This window comes from Nyctibius grandis, chromosome Z (genome assembly GCF_013368605.1).
Source record: "Nyctibius grandis isolate bNycGra1 chromosome Z, bNycGra1.pri, whole genome shotgun sequence".
NCBI classification, from domain to species: Eukaryota; Metazoa; Chordata; class Aves; order Nyctibiiformes; family Nyctibiidae; genus Nyctibius; species Nyctibius grandis.
This window is the reverse complement of record NC_090695.1, coordinates 76394785-76414814: the sequence shown is the minus strand read 5'-3', so window position 1 is coordinate 76414814 and position 20030 is coordinate 76394785. Positions and strand designations below refer to the sequence as shown.

Below are 20030 nucleotides of genomic sequence, written 5' to 3'. Positions count from 1 at the left end.
CTTCCAGGCATTCTTTCACAGTATTTGTAACAATTTGGAGGCAGAGGACAGAGAAGATTTGTTATCATTAAATAGAAGTAATAATTTCTAAAATATTTTCATTTACTTCCGCATTAAAAATAGTGTTTGATGAGTTGCAGATTCGTTTCAGTAACAAAAACACTTACAAGAGCAGCCAGGCCACTCTGGAGAATAAGGTGGCTTCCAGACACCATCCTCATATGCACAATAGTAGTTTTCACTTGATCCTTCTGAAAAGCTGTAACCCTCTGCACAGTGCAATGTGCAATTAACTCCCACTGCATCTGATGTGCACGTAAAATCACCATTCGCAGGCTCAAAGGAGATTTCACAGGGAGAACCTATGAAAAATACAAAGATCTATATACTGATGTATGTGGTGAAGTAAGTAAGCACACAGGAAAACAGCACTGATAAAATGTCCAGAAGTACCTAGTATCAACCTGACCTTGTCTCTGTTGAAGTCTGTGGAAGTACTACTTGTTACTTCCATAAAGGTAGGATCAGGCTACTGCTAAATTATTCTCACACTCTGCCACTGGAATTTGAAATCCAGAAATGTGAAGACTTAAAAAAAATTGTGATACATATTTAATTTAGAAATTAAAAAAACTCAAGAAATGCAAGACTCAAATTCTTCTGTACTTCTTCTGCAAAGGTGCATGCTCAAGCATGTACTTACTAAAATAATACAAAACATTAATCTTAATTTTTACATGAACTTTCATACAATGAATTCTAGTAAACTGTATTACTTCTTGGATTCTGAAACTAAACATTATCCGTTCTGCACTACTGCAACAACAAATGGACTTTTCAAGAATCATCTTAGGAGGGACTGACTGTAAAATCTCAGTTATGATTTATTTTACAGGCCAATTGTGAAGGAGATCATGAACGCCTATAAATATGTCACAAACACTGAACCACAAAAAGGCTGAGGCAGTGTAGAACTTGAAATAATGCCAATTCTAAGCACTGGCTTGTTTTTGCTAAGATCTACAGAAAATCAGATATTAGCACATCCGTTGGCAACTTACCTTTTCTAAAAGCTATAACCAAAATTCCAGTCTGGGTGATTTTAAATTCTCTCTTCACTAACAGATTTTTTTTATACAGATGTCCAACTGGGACATAAGCACTAGAGAGCGGAGATGAAGCAGAATTTTCATGCTTCATACTTGCTCTGTCAAATTATTGTTTGACCTTTAAAGAAGAAAGTGAACTGTGAGGAAAAGGTGTCTATGCAATAAACACAAATGCACCAGTATATCTATAGGTCCACACAGCTTCTAAAATCTGAAGTGTCCTAGTACCTGCTACAATATTTCTAGATGATTAGAAAAATATTTCTGTAAAGTTTTCCTTTTTAATTACAGATTTGAAGTAAGACTTCAGTAAAACCTATTAATTCATTTCACATGGTATCTGTCACTGAGAAAAAAATGGATCCATTACCGTAAGTTTTACTGCTTAATGAATCATAATTTCAGCGCTTTTACACCTAATTTGAATTTATAGGACCAAATTCACTGCTGTGCTGCTTCAGTCTTACACAATTTATTCATTGGTACTAACAAATATCCTGACTGCCTTCAAGTTACTCCAATATAAAATGGGAATAACTAAAAGAAAAATTGGAGACTAAATGCAAAAGTGGAGCGGCATTGCATCCTTTATGACATTCAGTTAAAACAATGCCATACACTCTTGACCAGAAGATTAAGACAACAAACCTTTGATGACAATGCGGATCTCACATGTCCTGTTATTGCCAGAGGGATCCATGGCCATGTATTGAACTGTTGTCTCTCCTTTGGGAAAGAGATTTCCAGGTGCATGACTCCTAGTGACAGTCAGTGGAGCACCTAGAAGAATCAAAAGACAACCTAAAATATCAGGAAGTGAAAGAGGGTTGCTCACACCCAACCTTGACAAATGGAGAAGGAAATGGCAGCATGTCTTCCAAATTATGTGTTCTTAAAAATAAATAAGCAAAAAAACCCTCAAAAAAATTCCTAAACTTCAAGAGATCAAGGGTGAACAGGTTGGAGTTCCCTGGCCTTTCACTGTTGTGTGCATGTTTTGGGGTGCATTGTCTCACCTGAATTGTCTGAAAATTGCGGTTCTTCCCACGTTGCTGGGTAGTCATTCTCTACTGTTTGTATGGGTGGTGGAGATCTGCATCTGTCAATTACAGGAGGTTCCGCATCTGCAGAATTTGAGGGGATGGCATGACATTAGCTTACTGAACTGCCCCCACACTCAAATGAAATCTATAATCAGAAGTAGTCAGGTGAACAGCAATTTTAAGTTCACACCAGAAGACAGAACAAAATTAAGTACACAGCTGTAAGCTGCTGCAACTGGTAGATGCTGAGGGAATGGACAAGACTAATTCTTCTGCTGAACTCATGGTTTCTGCGTTCTGTTTGCTTTCTACAGAGCAAGCCTTGTTTAACAGGACTGGTGAATAACACAACTGACAGAAATACCTGAACAATGATTTGCAGCAGCAATGTGTCAGAACCCTGGAAATTTTGTTGTGAGTGTTTCAAGAAGAAAAAAAAAAGATATATATGATGAAGGCAGTAAGTGACAACACAATAAAGCATTTAATCTACCAGTATGAGAAGGAATCTTAACATTTGGAACGAACAACAGAACAAAACACAACCCAAACTGAACATCTGGGAGCAATGACTGCACACTACGCAAACTGTGACCCAAGATCAGCAAAGGATTTATGGAGATGATATTACTCCTGGGCTTATACCTGCACACATAAAGGCCACAGTGACTCACAGTCTTTTTTTGCACAAAATTAGAAGGTTTCAACCATGACAGGTTCTTCCCCAGTTATTTTTACCAGCACTTACCAATCACCTTGACACTGAACGTGCAGCTTGCCTCATTGCCTGACTTATCAGCCGCTGTGTAAGTAATGGCAACTTCGCCAACTGGGAGAAGAAACGGTGGTATGAAAGCCGGGGTAACGTGAACTGAGACCTTTTACAGGAGAACACTTGTTATTTAAAAAACAAAGCTGGTTAGTAATCATGACACTCATGTTTCAAGAAATGGCCATAAAACACTATTCTTCAACGTCAAGCCTACTCATTCTTAATGCAAATAGACTCTTCAAGTAATGAGGGCAGACTTCTCAACAGAGTGTTCTGCTCCCCTTCTCAACACTGCCTTCTTTATAGCAACTGGGATTTACTCAGTCAGGATTTGGACCCTGACCTGCTGTAGTTTACAGCGCTGTGTGTTAAAACTCAAGACTGACTCGTCTGCCTCATTGCACTGAACACACACTACGTCAGCTCAGAACCTGCTTTGTCTGCAGTTCATCTCTCCAGTTGCAAGGGCAGCAGACCTGGGAGATGAGCAGGGCAGACAGTTGTGGGCTATAAGTACTTAAATATCCAGTTTTAATCTACAGATGTCTATGAGTCAATAGCCCACAGATGCTTCAAAACATTCTGGCACAGCAAAGGAACCCTACATTTGGAGTACATGACACTTATATCCTGTCTACGGCTCTTTCATGTGGGTTAGAACTGTCTTAAGGAACTTCTCTTTAAAGAACTGCTAAGGAACTTGGTTTCTACAGTTCAATGAATGACCCTGTGTCAGCAGAGCTACAGTACCTGACCATGGCTACGCTACAGCAAAAAAATGTGTGAACTTAAACCTCTTTCACCGGGATAGCTCACAGTTTCCAAATGCAAAAAACTCCTGTGTTTGCAGCAAATTAAAAGCACGCACAGAGTCAGTGTTCCTCTGCTGACTCATGATAAAGCATTCAGCTGCTGTAACTTGATCATATCTGAGCCTGTAGGGAATGTTACTCTTTATGAAACAGCTCTGGAGCAAGTTTTCCTTGTAACTCCATTTCCAGACCTCTGATACCTATAGTAGCCAAAGGCCCACGTCTGAACCTTGAATCGGATAGGAAAATGGGACTTTTCTTTCTCACTTGGGAAGCTGAAACAAGTTTTTACTTATCACAGTGTGTTCTTGTTAGTCTTTTAGATTAATGAACTGGATTACTCCTTCTGAGAAGGGTTTATTAAACTTCTTCACATTCTAAGAGCTCATTTTTGAAGCAGCTGTCTCCATCTTATAAACAAGGGCACATTCTTTCTTTTGACCACATAAATTAACCATATAAGACTTTATGCACTTAAACACCATGCAGTGTCCTGTGACTGCATAACCCTAACCAAGGCAGAAAACGCTGAACTCTCAAGATACAAACTTTTCAGCAGATTTTCCTTCTACCCCTGCTTATCAGAAGAAAGATATTCTAGTGGTTCAAAAAATCTGAAATAGCTAGCTATAGAAAGACTGCCTCCAGTCAAATGTACATATTTTAACTTGCCTCATCTCCAGAGTTATCCTCAGCTGTTGGTACCTGCCAGCTGATATTAGCAGTGTTATGATGTTCCAGAGTCTCAGTCTCTATATTTTCTGGACAGCGGATTCGAGGAGCTTCAATATCTGATCCAGAAAAAGACAAACTAGTTTTATATGTGGGATTATAGAAATAAAACCTCTATAATGCTTAGACGGCAACTTGTTATAACCACTATTTTTTGTGCTGCCTGGAAAATAAATGGACATATTTCTGCGAACTTCCCATCTCTGCCCCTTTTTAATTCTTGCCTACAGGCTCATACATAAAAAGTAAATTCTCCTGGGGAAGGGACTATTTTTTGCTGTATTTTTGTACATCACTTAGCGTAATGAGACTCTGGTTTCTACATGCAACCACAAAACACGGAATGAGTAAGACAGAATTTGTTTCTCTTCTTATTCATCCATTTGTTACATGCATATACTCATTAAGAAGGAATGGCTTCTCTATCCTTTCACTGCCCACACACATGACACATACAGATGCAAACACTTGCTTCTGATAATCAGTGACTTAAAAAAAAAAGTATTTGTGACATGATATATGTACTACAAACAAGACAGTAGCGACTCTCGAATTCCTGGAGTATGGTGTGGAACCGACTTGAAAGAAATAATGTCAAGATTTCTGGCCACAGTTGCTGGAGATATTCCTTAATAACCCCCTGCTGCAAGGTATTACATAGGACAAATGGAGTCTTCTTGTGACATATGTGAATGCTGGATGGTTTCAAGGGACTGGTGGTACAACACAGGTAACATCACCACCAACATTTAAGCCTCAAGTTTCTCTGACAAACTTAAAGTACTTCTTCATTTCCCTGGCACAGGGCCTCCCAAAACATTTGTGGTCAGGTTATTTTATTGCTGCAGTGTTGTTTGATAAATGGTCTCTAGACTCATGAGACAAGGACGCATTCAGCTCTGAACTCATCTATGCCCAGGAGGCTCTAAAACAACTCAGAACTGATATCACTTATATTTTTATTACTAAATAGTTCCAGTAAAGACATAACTCAGGCAATTAAACCTCTGTAATTAAGAGTGCAAAGCAATAAATACAAGTGATTTTGCCTTCCTCTGAACTCATTCTGATGAAAATTTCATTAGAAATGCACTCTTTTAAACAACTACCAGTTATGGTTCACAGTCCTCTTGCTACAGCCTTCAGGCTGGGGCAAATTCCGTTTAAAAGTGAAATTCTGTAAAAAGACTAACAAATAAGTCAGAAAGAAAATGGCTATTTTGAACTGGCCCAATATGTTGGCAGCAAAATAGAGACAGTAACAAGAATGAAAGTAATTGAAATACAACTGTTCATTTTTACTAGAGAAGAATAATCTTCAGAGTTTCTTGGTGCCTCTTATTTTGGGGTTTTATGCACTGGTAATATCTAAAAGCTTGAACCCAAGTCATGCTGCTTTATCTTGATCCAAACACTTCAACTTTTAGCCTTGTGCTAGGATCCCATCAAATATTAAAAACTGTGGTTTGTCACAGGTTTACACAAAAGATTCAGAAAAACAATATGGTACATCACAGAGTGGGAAATAACATGTTTAAAGACAGGGATAAAATCTTCCTGGCCATTATAGAGAAAAAAGTTCCCACCTCAGTTTCTGCAGTGACCTGGCATGATGACTGCCATAACTGTTTTCTGTACTGTTCTTTCACCAGTGGCTGGCAAGGGCCCCGGTTTGGGGTGGAAGCATTAGTTCTAGCAGCAAAATAGTTCATGAAGAGGTGAATAACATATTCCCAGACAAACTGCACTTTTGCTTCTATCTTCCTATAATCCAAAGCCAAACTCCTTCCAACTCAGTGCGCATGTCTGTCAGGGAATAAACAACCTAACATTTCTAGAAGAGGTGGGTAAACATGGCAGAACCATATTCATGGCATGTAACCATCTTCTGACCATCTTTATACTTCATGCACTTTTGTCAGACAATTTTGGCCTTAACTCTTGTGCACTGTCACTTGGGTCATGTCAACACCCATAGTCAGTTCATAGTCTGTCTATCAGCCAGGGTTTACACAGCGTTTATAGATTTGCTCTGACTACAGGGCTTACCTAAACCTGGGCTAAACCAGTAACAGTATTACGATCGCTGTTTTACTAGGAGTGTGTGTTCCACTTTGACTGTCTTTAAGCTAAGAACTTTCATTTCTACTTTGAAATTTTGAATTTACCTGCACATCAGGCCTTTTAGCAGGCAGCTTCCCAACAACAGACTTATGAGATGGATCCCAGGAGAGACAGCTGATGATGAGCACTGTAAGATGGCACTCAAGCAACCTCTGAACTCCACATTTTTATCACAAAGTACAAATGAGTCTGACACCCAAGCTACAATGGTACAGGTAACACTTCTTACAGACTGTTTAAATCATGCTTTCCCCAGTTCAAACCTGTCCTCACTCAGTTATTTGCTGTGTGCTTCCCTTCAATCCTGCACACATGCGTACACAGAAATGATTTTGCGCTGGTCTCTACCTTTACACAGAGCCTCCTGGATGTTTGCACTCCATCTCCCAAATGAAATGCACCTTAGCTCTTCTCTAGCTCCAGACAAGATGAATCCTTGGGGACAGCTCAGCTGGCACACAGTCCCAGAAATGGCAGGCTCCAGTCCACATCTGGGAGGGAGAACTGTTACACCTGCTGGTTTCTGGAGGACGGGGCAACGCATTTCTACGAGAGACCAGTAGGACATGTCTTTTAACTGACATACATGAAGTATACATTCAAAAAAATTTGCAAATAAAGTCATATGGCAACTCAGAGGCAACACAAAGTACACAGACTTTTTAAGAGTCTGCATGTATGCATCAAAACAGTAAGACCTGCTGGAGCTTTGTATTCCAGTGCTGACTGAAGGAAGCAGCACCCAGGGTATCAGATCTTCTGTTTTCTTGCTCATGCTTTTCACTGGGACAGAAACATGGTATTTTCATGGGGCTCCACTATATCTTACTCTCTCTCTGTTTTTTTGTTTTTTGTTTTTTTTTTTCCTTTACAACTCCACCTTTCATGGTTGCTTTCTAGCTGCATTCCCTTGCCTTCTATGGAAACTAGACCTTCATAGCAGGAGAGAGGTAATAGTTTTGTATCTGTTGCCTTCTACAGCTTTTACACTGTCTCTTGAAATAAGAATGAGAGAAGAAAAAGGACACCGTGCCATGAGCTCAGTGTAGGTTAAGGACATGGCATGCCATTTTGCCTACTGCATTCCAAACTGAATGAAACTGGGCTTGGTCTGAACTGTGTTCAAACCCAGATGCAAAGACTCAGGGTGACCGTAAGTGGCAGCTGACCTTCTCTGTAAAGTCACAAAGGGCAGATGGTTGCTCAAAGGCTTAAAATTGAAGTTTTGAAATATTTTATTACAAGAACTCACTACAAATTACAAAGACCATTTGCATCAAAGTGTAAACTTCCAAAAACCGTAATGTGTGTAAACAGGTTCAATTGTCACAAAAGCTTCGTTTTATTTTTGAGCTGTTTTTTTTACCATATTAGGCAAGGAATGTTATTTTTACTTCAAACATGGAGGCATTAACAAAGAGGGCAAAAAGGGGTATCCCATGAACGCAGTTTGTAGACTTCCAGTGGTGTTTCTTACAACACATAAAAGACAAACACACAAGAAAAATGCTTCATTATTCATAGCCAATGAGAAGGCTTGTAACTCTTCAGCTGGTCAGCGAAGAAAGTAGACAGGTCTTCACACAAAGGGCACACAAAAAACAACCCAACCCAGCTACAGAAGGGAAAGCTCAGTTCACCTCTTGGTGGTTTAGCAATGGTTTAATGACATAGAAGTGATTCACATTCAGAATGCTTCATACCCTTTTTCTCTCCTCTCCTAAAATATGCAGCGAGTAACTGAAAACTGTTTCTTCTGCATGAAACAAAATTTAAAGAGTCTAAGTGTTCTAAGTATTTCCTGCCCTTTAAACTTTCAATATTGAAATCACATTTCAAGTCCAAGCAATTAAAAACTGCACTTCATTTCAACAGGATGCAAAGATCACTAATGTTAACACATTTGTTCACATCAGGCAGACTCTGTTGGCTATGCAGTGTAAAACAACTCCGTCAGAAAAAAAAACCCCAAACCCTGACTTTTGATTGCTCACCACAGGAAGGTAACTGACAAATAACAGAAAGATCAGAAATAGGAAAAAACAATGTTTGAAAAGACAAGCTAAAAGCATTAGAATGTATACTACTCAGGGAACAAGCAGAAGAAAGGCTGCGAAACGTGTAAGCATGAAAACCAGAGAAAACTGCAGCTTTTGGGGAAGCAGTAATAACCCTCCTGGTTGAGATGCCTCCAACTACACTAGCAAAATCCTAATAGAGCACAATCTGAAACATCTGACAATCATTCAGGATAACCTTTGCTATATCTAGCCCGACGACTCTCTTCTAAGTGTGACAAGTTTTTACCTGAAAAAAAATAGTGTTGTTTGGCTTTTTTATCCGTGCTCAAGTCCAGAATTTGACCAAACTGACCCAGAAAATCTGGACTTTATGAGGAGCAGAGTGATATCCATGATATTAGTCATATGGTAGGGAAGTAATAGTGAGAGAAGAAAAAAGTACTTCTAAGGAGAGACAAGAATCTGCTTTCGTCTGCAACTGCCTGTGATGAACCACAACACTGTATCACAACTCATAACATCAAGAGGAACTTCAATATTGTAACAAAGGAAAAGATTATCAAGCAAATCGTGACTCTATTTCAACTCCTTTGCAAACACAACGTTTCAGGGAAAGAATGAGCCAACTGCAATTACAAGTGTGGCATAGTAATTCTTTTAACACTAGGTGGCATCAACACCCTGGGTGCCATCTGTATTTTTACCTTTCTTCACTAAACCTTGAACAAAGCAAGGAGAATAGTGTATGGCAAAATTCATCAGTTTTAACATGCTGGATATTAATCCTGTGCCAACGGGGAAGGAAACACACGAACACGACTGTGGATTTTTTTTTTTCAAATTGGACAAATGACAAGGCTTCCCTTTTCAGCAGATATTTTGTTTGTAAGCCATCTATAATATATGTAACCTACTCAAAAGTACTCATTGCTAACAGCATCTTTCATGTAAAGTATAAAAATCTAAAACACATGTAATAGCCAAACCTGCGTTAACTTCCAGTCTCTTGGAAAAATACATAAATGACCATACACCTCACAGAAGTGACTGTAAACAATCCAGGCTATGTTATGGTACAGTGTCAGTTATGGTTACAGATGGTTGTAGTACAGTCTCAGTGAGCTAACTTTTAAATATGGTGAACTTTGCACTGATGCACACTCAAACTGAAAAGCAAGCAGAAAAAGAGCTGGGAGAGTACCCTAAGGTCCAAGAAATCTGTTTCAAGGTAAGAGACCGAACCGAATCCCACTTCATTTTTCTACCAGAAGGGCAGAAAATGAATAAATCATCAATTACAAATGCCTAAATACGGCAGGATTTCTGCTGTCTTTTACGTAGCAGATGATAAATAATAGGAGCTGTTCAGATTAAAAATAAACGGGGAATACCTCCATAATAACGATGGACATTCAGAAAATGAGTATAAAGGGTAGTTTTGGAGGAGGACGTGATATTAGTGTCTTCTGATTTGCATCCTTCCCTGAATAAAACTCCACACATCCATATCGAACACGAATCTCAGCAAGCTCACTGTAGACACTAATTACAACAAGAAGCAGCAGACGTTTTCCAGCTAACACTCTTCCCTCTGTGACAATCAAAGGTAACTTTTACACTAGATTTTTAGACTCAGCAAAAGTAAGCCATTGCCATGGATAATCCAGGAATGGAGGCAATATTGCATAGTGTGAAGAAATCTTCTGATACGGAGTAGAGCTGGATTTTCATAATCAAAATGCTAAGCTAGGAAGGATGAATTCAGCTGATGAATACAGTTAATCTTCCAATTATAATCTTCCAACAGGATTTCAAGGTCCCTTCCTTTTGAAGTTAATTGAAGTTTTTCCACTGACTTCAACAGAAGAAAGATTAGGATCTCTTAACGAACTCTCTTGACAAATTAATACTTGTGGATTATTTTCATCATTTTAGAGAACATACCTACAGTTAGACATTTATTGTTGTCTCAGACTAAGTCCTAAATTTTAAGCTTGCAGTAAACCAGTAAAAAATAGCCACAGGTTCAAGCCAAGTCATCCTACTGGCATCACATTTACTAGACCCAGGTAACATGTACTTCACCCTGACTTCCATCAGCACTGGATAAGCTTCTGAATTGATGGACTTTAAGCTTGTGCTTTTTTTTTTTTGCAGTCTACCCTTAGAAGTGTTTCAACTGTATTTCTTCCTCTTACCTTTCTAAGTTAATTTAGTACCTGTCACTAGTCCTAAATGGGTACTTCTGAAATCCACAGTCCTTTATTTCTAGAACAGCAATATATACTTACCTATCCCTGCGTAGCTGGTGTGACCTCTGAATCCTGCCTTAGAGGTGCTTGGTCCCTAACTTGCCTAAACTCTTATTTCCTGCTGGGAGTTCAGCAAAAGTGGCAACTGCCACATCTCTACTTGGCACTCACAGTGCCTGGCTAACATATCTTAGTCCTTGTCTGGAGGTCATCGTTAGCTTTAAGATGGTAACTCAAACGCCTGGTTGTTCACATTGAATCTGTAGTATAGACCTACAACTTGCATGTTTCCTACAACACATTGTGTGACAGTGTCTTAACATTCACCAGATGCAACAACCTTTTAGTTACCGTCTGTCTGTGCTGGATTTCAATGATAATCTGTCCAGTTTCTCCATCTACAAATTCCTTTGCCCATCCTCACCTTCTAAGACTTGTACAAAACATCCATAGAGAAATCCTCATTCCTGTCTTAGCTTCACCAGATATTAAAATAGGGAGGGTTTCTCACTCGTGAAATCATGTCAGAAAAGGCTGCACCTGACATAAACAGAGCGTGATCAGATACCTACCCATGCACTTTGGCTCCTTTGAATCCCACTGTGAGGTTCCCTGGCAGGTCAGTTTGGCGTTTCCTTCTATTTCATAGCCCTCATTGCAGGTCACAAAACATACTGTCTTATAGGAGATATCAGTCGTTGAACAATTAATGTGTCCATTTTCAGGAGCCTCAAGTTTGGGACATGTTCGAACTGCAAAGGGAAAAAAACACCCATTAACTGCAGCACTGAGAATCAGTGGAGTTACACCAGTTTGCCCAGGTTTTCAGGGGTGCCACAGGTACTGGCTTGTACACCAGTTACAGTAGTTTGTATACATTTAGGGAATAGAGCTGGAACAGGACTAATTTTTTTCAAAGGCTTGATGCCTTTCTCTTCCTGAAACAGTGTCTTACACAGCATGTACGAGGTTGGGCACACACCTCCAAGCTCATCTAAATTGTGATGTAAGTCCAGGCTAGCTAACTAACTGCTCAGAAATGCTCCTAGCCATTGAAGGCATCCGGCACACAGTGTGTGGCCTGTGCTAGTAATGTCTATCAGCCTTCAAAACGAGACAGCTGCAGGCAAATGGAATCCTGTGGAAAAGTGTGTGTCTTTGGAACTTCTAATCCCCCAGCCATGCCTGAGAGCTCATGGGGGTTTTCCAACTGGCAGTCTGGTACGGGCTGCGTGCAAGCCAGGGAAGTGGCTAAAAGCTTATTAACTGGGCAGATGACAGTGTCCCACTGCTCAGGAAAATTCTCAGGCACTCTAGAATGTATTGATGCAGACACAGACCCATGTCAGCCTCCACAAATCAGGACATTCATCATGGTGCAGGAGAAAGAGAGAGAAAGAAGAAGAAGGAATACAAGGCATTCATAGACAACATGACCACAAGAGATGAAAAGGAACAAATTAGGCTGTTGCTGACACAAAGAGAGACCCTTTCAGGTGTAGGGCTCCCTGTGGAGGCAGTCCTGGCTGCTGCTCAGCACAGAGGCCTTTCCCCTGCCATGTCTCACAAACACTGCAAGCAGTGTGATGCCAAGGAGAACGCAGTCCTGTGAAGGATGCATGTGCGGAAAGGGAAGTGGGGCATGGAGGGTGATTCTCAGATTGTCTTATGATTTTGTTACTGAATCCTGATGGTGCAATTTAACACAAAGCTATACTGTAATTAAGACTGATCCCAAAACAGCTGAATGATAGTAAGAAGAAAAAAGTAGTAGCACTGGTACGGCCTGGATTTATGTTCTTTGTTTCAGTGTCATAACCTCAAGCTCTTCTATTAGGACTTCCTTCCTTTTCACTGCCTCCAGCTCTTCTTCTCTTCAGCCAGTATCTTACACTTCTGCATTTGTCCCCTTGCTCTCCTCTGGACAATGCTCTGAGCTACATACTCACCGCCTGGCCTTTGAGTCCCTCAAACAGCTAAGCTGTACACACTAACCCTCTGGCCATGACTATGCGATGATGATACATATATGACAACTGGGTGATACCAAGCCCAAATGTGTAGACGCCTGCTGGGGTCCTAGTGCACCTTTTCCTTCAAAAATTCATGCCTCTCTTCAATAATCAATTACTGATTTTCCAAAACCAGTGGAAAATTCACATGGTTGAAAACCCTGCTCTCAGCTAAAGCTGGCATACTGCTCAGTATGTTCAATAGTTTTTAGGAGGAGAAAAACACACAAGGGCAAACAGTGTGACTGCTCAAAAATATAATAAAGATGACTGCCGTTCCCTAAACTCTGGTCTCCCTGGATTGTTTTCCACAGCTTCTGTTGACCTCACTGGCAGGAGGGCAAGCTCTGGTGATGAGATCTGGACAACTTCTCCAGTGTGGTTTGGGATGCCAATTTTACCAACTAACCCATCCTTGGTGCTGCCAGGTAGGAGACAAACCACAAGCTCCTCTCCAAATGCACTTGAAAGTAAGCCAACCTGGCAACTTTCTCTCCTTTTCCCAGTAGCTGTTTACTCTGCATACTGATGAGACAGAACACGCCTTCAAGTGGACACACGGACTAAACAGATCACTATACGCTCTCAGACTTATAAATGGGCAGATACCCTGAGCGCTCCTTCAAACGAAAGCCAGCTGTATAAATGCCAATAACTAAAAGCCTTCAAAGCTATAAAAAACACATGTTAAATAACGTCTTTTTTGAAAACAGCTATAGTGGCACCTGAGTGGGAAAAAAAGTCTGCAGCAAAACCTATGTATATTGGAGAAGGAAGGGGTGGGGGGAGAGGAAGAAAGACAGAGGAGGAGGAAAAAAGAGAGAGAGAGAAAGCATGAGAAAGCAAAAAGAGAAAGCAAACAGAGAACACAAAAGAGAAAGGAAAAGAGAAAGGAAAAAGTGGGAAAGGGAAAGAAAAAGAAAGGGAGGCCATTCAGATGCACCCAGTATATCTTTGTACTACCACTGTTTCAAGTTTACTCTCTGAAAGTACTATTTCTCTTGTGCGTGGTTATGCACAGGCATCCTCTAGGAAGTGCTTTTAGGAGTATAAAAAAGATCTTGAAATTTCCATCTTGCGAGAGGCATTCTGAGCTTCAGAGCAGCTTCCTAATACGCTCTATCTTAACTGTAGTAGCGTGAGTAAGAAATTTTTACAGCTGAATCACACATGCTTTATAAAGAAGAGAATAGGCTTTCTCTTTTATGGTTTCTATGGAAGCCTTTAGTACTTAATCTGTGGTAAAAGGAAGCAAATGCTACCAAACTCTACAGCATTACTGAGGAAGTCTGAGTGAATTAAGAGCACCGAGGATGCTCTCAGCAATGTTAATGTGCCTACAAAGAAGGCACTCCCTTCCACTACCTGGTAAGTCTAGCCACCTCTTCTGGAAGGACTGCATAGCTGTAGCACTCCTGCCTCCTCAGTGTTTCGATGTTCACACTTACTCAGCGTCTCAGCGTGGCTCTGGCAGAAACCTGTAACTGAGCTCGTGTTATCCTGGTTATGGTTCCGTGTATTAAACACAAAACCATCCTCATGTCAGTAAGGTATTGTCTATGACCAAGAAATATTTCCATAAAGCCCATGAAAACAACAACAACAACAACAGTATATTCTGCTTGCTCTGGGCTTTCCCGTAATACATTTTTTCTGGATTAAATACATGCTTTGTAGTTGTTTTTTTCATGGGTCGCTGTTAATTGCATGACACGACTGCTTTAATCACTTCCCAGCAGCACAGCAGATTTTAGCTAGCAGAGCAACTGAGGAGTGTTTAATGTCAAAATCCAAAGCAGTGCAAAGGGATTTTCCTTCGCTCTCCCTTCTTAATTCATGTGATAAAATATTCCTGGGATTAACAAGACAGCTATAAACTGTGCCTTTGATCTTGCTCCCTTTCCTAGTCTGAGTGAATTGTGACTAGCAGATCCAGCACATGTAACGGTAGGAATTTTTAATATATTTTTTTTTAATTGGAAGTCTTCAGTATGATGGAGAATGGCACAAGAAAAGCAAAAAAATGTCCTTTCAATGCCTCAAAGGATATTAACATCAAGACAATATCTCAAGGCAGACTTTTCTCTTCCCTTGCCTTCCAGACAAATTCCCTCTTAAAGGGAGTTCATGCATCAACACCCAAGAGGTGGATATTTTTAAATGCTCCAGAAAGTTTTCCAAGTACTAGAATCTTCCACTTCTCTATAGACAGTGAAGATGAAGCATCCCTTCTTTGTGGCTGACTGTACCTTTCCCCAGATTTTTTGCACTGGAGGCTACTGTGTGACAGAAACTTTGAGAGGCAGGTGCCAGTATCCCAGTTTACCTGAAGTGGCATACATCTTCAGTCTATGTTTTGACTGCTGGAAGGTCAACATCTATAAGTCTAGCTTCTCAAGATACCCTCATGGTACTAGTCAGCAATTTATTTTCTATTGGAAGCTTCTCCTTGCTGCCTTCTGTCAACAGAAGCTATAAAGGAAGACTAAGTTTTCCAGGATTATCTGAAGAAGAGTCCTGCAATGTAAGCAGAAGTAAACTGCTATACAAGAATCTACTGAGGAACTGATGTCTAACTCAGATCCCTCCTTTCAGAATCATGACTTGCTGTTTCTTTAAGGGTTGCAGTGTTTGCTGTAGTGGCATGAAGTGCTAATGCCTCCAAGGATCTATCCTGCCTCTTCCCCTGGACTCAAGGCCAGGGCAAGAGTTATGGAAGGAGCTGATGACTTCTTATTTACTAGCTTCCAGTGCAGCATACTAATGTCAAATGCATCCAACTCAAGTTAAACGTGTTGAACTACAACCTGTGGCTGTTGAGGAGATGAGGGCTGCCATCTGTTTTTTCAGGCCCTCCTTGGAAGACATACCAGACAGGAGTACACGGGGATGCAGCTCCCCTTCTAAATCATGAAGAACCCAACCTCAGGCAGAGGCAAGTGATAACAAAGCAAAACTGTATTCCTATGTCCTTGTAAGAGCTCCAGAAATAATGTTTTTTCAGGACGGTCTTTCCCATGTCTCCTCCCTTTCACACCTTTTGTTTCTTTCTTTTCCAGCTGACATTCTCTTACAGTGAACTTCTAGGATACTGCCAGTTGTTCCCTAGTGAAAGTCCACTGAAAATTCTTCTGAAGACTATGCTCAAGGTCCAATCTTTCCTATTTTTCATAAGAAGGAACTGTAAGAAATCAAAATGGAATTCTTCCATGGTTAATGTCTCCCAACACCAATGCCCATCTATGCCAGGAGTCTGGTGGATATTCTAAAACACCCATTTGGCAAGGTCTTGTTATATATTTGACTACTTTGTAGGTTTGCTGGATTTACATAATGTAGATATAAAATTCATAGAAATTAGGTGGAGAGAGGTTTAAGGAAGGACAGTGCATTCACTTGCAAAAGACTGTCTGTCTAGTAAATATTGCTCTGCATTTTCTACTGTAGATGCCCTCCTTCCAGTTTAGGAAGGAGAGAAATAGAGTGATTGGAGTGGGAATTTACCTTTGGAAAATTCTTTCACCCAAAAGCTAACAGGATCAGATTTGCACATCCAACTAGGTAGTGAGCAGAGAAAACCACTATTAAGAACAAACTAATCCAACAGAAAAAGACTTTTCAGATACAGGATGTCCATACCTCTGCAAGTAGCCTCTGATCCAGACCACTGTCCATTTGGCTGACAAAGCCGGATGCTGCTTCCCACAAGATCAAATCCTGCTTTGCATCGGACCCCACAGGCAGCATTAAAGTAATTGTTGCAGACATTCTGGACAAAGTAACCATTTTCAGGGGGCTTCAGTTCAGGGCAGTGAACAACTAAATAATTAAACAACCACAACAGAGTTATGATGCTAACTGGAGTGCAATAGGCTACTGAAGGAAAACAATTTTTTTCATTTCCAACTCAACTTGCATCTTGGTACTTTTGTTGTTTTGGAATGCCACAGAAAATCTTGCATGCAATTTGACATGTCCTACACAGTGCAAACACAACTAACAAAATTGTCTCAGCATTGTGCATTGCAGGGGTGTACTGTTCCTGGATGGAAACACTGACCTTCACAGGTTTGTCCTACAGCACGATATCCCTCCCGGCATGTACAATCCTCAATGGAGGTACTTGCTGGTGGAGAAGTATGATTCTCATCAGGACATGAGGTGCAAGTGCTGATTCCACCTGGTGAACCTTCAGGCTTGTATGTTCCTGGTGGACAAGCTGTTGAGCCAAAGAAAACATGACAGAGGAGGGCAAGATATCCACCTTTCACAGTGAGCATGATTTTTGAGGTGTGTTGCTTTATTCTTTTACGTTATTTTTTTGTACCTCATACAACCGGTGTCACTTAGGGCAGAAGCATTCTCCACTTAAAGTGCTGTAGAGTTCTTACAGGGGTGAATTAAAGCACATTGAACTTGGTGGAGGTCACTACAGTGACTGCCTGGGGACTGATACTAAGTTGATGATTAATCTTCTTGAAAAGAACCCTGTCCTAGAAGACACACGAGATTTTCCCTGATAAAACCTGTGCTGACCTCACGAAGGCAATCTTGATTTAGAGGCGTAAAAAATTGGTTCAGACAAAATCCTTGCCATTCAAAACCACATCAAAGTTTAATGCACACAAATTCTTAGTAACAAGCTAACACAAGCTAGCAAAAAAACCTGCCCTTGATTTACACATTATGATTATATATGATCTACACACTATACTTTCTAAAATGTATGAACCACAAACAACAAAACAATTAATCAAAGCAACTGCTCCACGAAGCTTTTGCACTCATTTATATACCACTTAATATTTTTTAACGCTGTGTATCAACATGCACAAGCCTTAAAGAGATTTAGGAGATGTCTTCAGGGGCACGGAAAACACATAGGGAAAAGGCACCTCTCACCTGAGAACTGAAGATTGGTTAGATAAGTCTGAGTCTCATCTCTCTCTGCCTTGAATGTTATTCTTCAGGAAACCACCATAATTATCTTTATTTATTTCACAAGGATGATGTGAGAAACAGGGGAGTGACTAATCAACAGTTGCTGATAAGTGAAGTATTGATTAATCAGATTACCACTTGAAAGAGAACTCAAAGACACTTATGTTGAAAAATATACCTCCTGATGTAAACTTCATGGAATATTTTAAGAAGGTTATATAATATTAACACTGAAACCCAGCCAAAAAAGCTCTCATTATTTTCACTGTTAACAAATTTTCTTAATGGCCACACCTTCTCTTGAGGACTGCAAGTACTGTCTCTCATTTCCTCACCTCAGTACAGTCACTTCGTACCATTTGACGTAGCTCTGTAGAACTGTACAACCATCAACACCCTCAAGTGCCTTCCTCCTTAGACAGTCAGGTATGGTCTGCTTCTGGAACAAATCTCTCCTTTTGAGGTCTACTTCCTCAAGTTCAGAGATTCTGGCAGTATCAGTCTTTTCTTTGTTAGATATTGGACCAGCTCTGTTCTGTGAATTAGGTGTTAAGATACTCTGACTCTTGTCTTATTAATGGAAACAGCTTCCTGCTTTCTAGGCAACTGGGGAAAAAAAACAAACCCAAAAAACAAAACCAGAAGAAACCCCAGCCTCCTTTTTCCTCACCTGTCATGGGAGAATTGACTTTCATATGCCAAATTTTATGGATTATACCTTAAAAAAGAGCACGGTCTTTTGAATAGCTTCCAGAGATAATATTTTTGTTTCCTTTTCAGAAAAAAATTGCAGTTTTATTTTGAAGAAAGCAACCAAGTGCCTAGCAGTTAAGAGGTGATTTTGGATGCTGTAAAATGGCTTTATAAATCTGTATTTTAAACACACTTTTCACAGAATCACAGAATCACAGAATCACAGAATGTTAGGGATTGGAAGGGACCTCGAAAGATCATCTAGTCCAATCCCCCTGCCGGGGCAGGATTACCTAGACCATATCACACAGGAACGCGTCCAGGCGGGTTTTGAATGTCTCCAGAGAAGGAGACTCCACAACCTCTCTGGGCAGCCTGTTTCAGTGTTCGGTCACCCTCACCGTAAAGAAGTTTTTCCTCATATTTATGTGGAACCTCCTGTGCTCCAGTTTGCACCTGTTGCCCCTTGTCCTGTCAAGGGATGTCACTGAGAAGAGCCTGGTTCCATCCTCATGACACTTGCCCTTTACATATTTAAAAACATTAATGAGGTCACCCCTCAGTCTCCTCTTCTCTAAGCTAAAGAGACCCAGCTCCCTCAGCCTCTCCTCATAAGGGAGATGTTCCACTCCCTTAATCATCTTCGTGGCTCTGCGCTGGACTCTCTCTAGCAGTTCCCTGTCCTTCTTGAACTGAGGGGCCCAGAACTGGACACAATATTCCACATGCAGCCTCACCAGGGCAGAGTAGAGGGGGAGGAGAACCTCTCTCGACCTGCTAACCACACCCCTCCTAATACACCCCAGGATGCCATTGGCCTTCTTGGCCACAAGGGCACACTGCTGGCTCATGGTCATCCTGTTGTCCACTAGGATCCCCAGGTCCCTTTCCCCTACGCTGCTCTCCAACAGGTCTGTCCCCAACTTGTACTCATACATGGGGTTGTTCTTGCCCAGATGCAGGACTCTACACTTGCCCTTGTTATATTTCATTAAATTTCTCCCCGCCCAACTCTCCAGCCTGTCCAGGTCTCTCTGAATGGCTGTGCAGCCTTCGGGTGTGTCAGCCACTCCTCCCAGTTTTGTGTCATCAGCGAACTTGCTGACAGTGCACTCTATTCCCTCATCCAAGTCATTAATGAATATATTGAATAGTACTGGTCCCAGTACCGACCCTTGAGGGACTCCGCTAGACACAGGCCTCCAAGTGGACTCTGTCCCATTGACCACCACTCTCTGGCTTCTTTCCTTCAGCCAGTTCACAATCCACCTCACTACCTGATCATCCAGACCACACTTCCTCAGTTTAGCTGCGAGGATGCCGTGGGAGACCATGTCAAACGCTTTACTGAAATCGAGATAGACCACATCCACAGCTTTACCATCATCTGTCCACCGGGTTATGTCCTCATAAAAGGCTATCAAGTTGGTTAAGCATGACTTCCCCTTGGTGAAGCCATGTTGAGTGCCCCTAATGATCCCCCTGTCCTTGATGTGCCTAGAGACAGCACCAAGGACAA

The 20030-nt window shown here is 40.9% G+C and overlaps 1 protein-coding gene across 1 annotated transcript in view; it reads right to left on the bottom strand.

Moving 5' to 3' along the window:
• The window catches only part of SVEP1 (sushi, von Willebrand factor type A, EGF and pentraxin domain containing 1), a 136967-nt gene that overhangs the window by 72030 nt on the left and 44907 nt on the right, over nucleotides 1-20030 (bottom strand). Inside the window, exons 4-12 of the mRNA XM_068422904.1 lie at nucleotides 16938-17096; nucleotides 16517-16696; nucleotides 11438-11617; nucleotides 6941-7138; nucleotides 4409-4527; nucleotides 2901-3030; nucleotides 2126-2233; nucleotides 1758-1889; nucleotides 168-362 (exon numbers count right to left, since the gene is read on the bottom strand). Coding sequence (XP_068279005.1) covers nucleotides 168-362; nucleotides 1758-1889; nucleotides 2126-2233; nucleotides 2901-3030; nucleotides 4409-4527; nucleotides 6941-7138; nucleotides 11438-11617; nucleotides 16517-16696; nucleotides 16938-17096 — 1401 coding nt within the window. The remainder of the gene's footprint in view (nucleotides 1-167; nucleotides 363-1757; nucleotides 1890-2125; nucleotides 2234-2900; nucleotides 3031-4408; nucleotides 4528-6940; nucleotides 7139-11437; nucleotides 11618-16516; nucleotides 16697-16937; nucleotides 17097-20030) is intronic.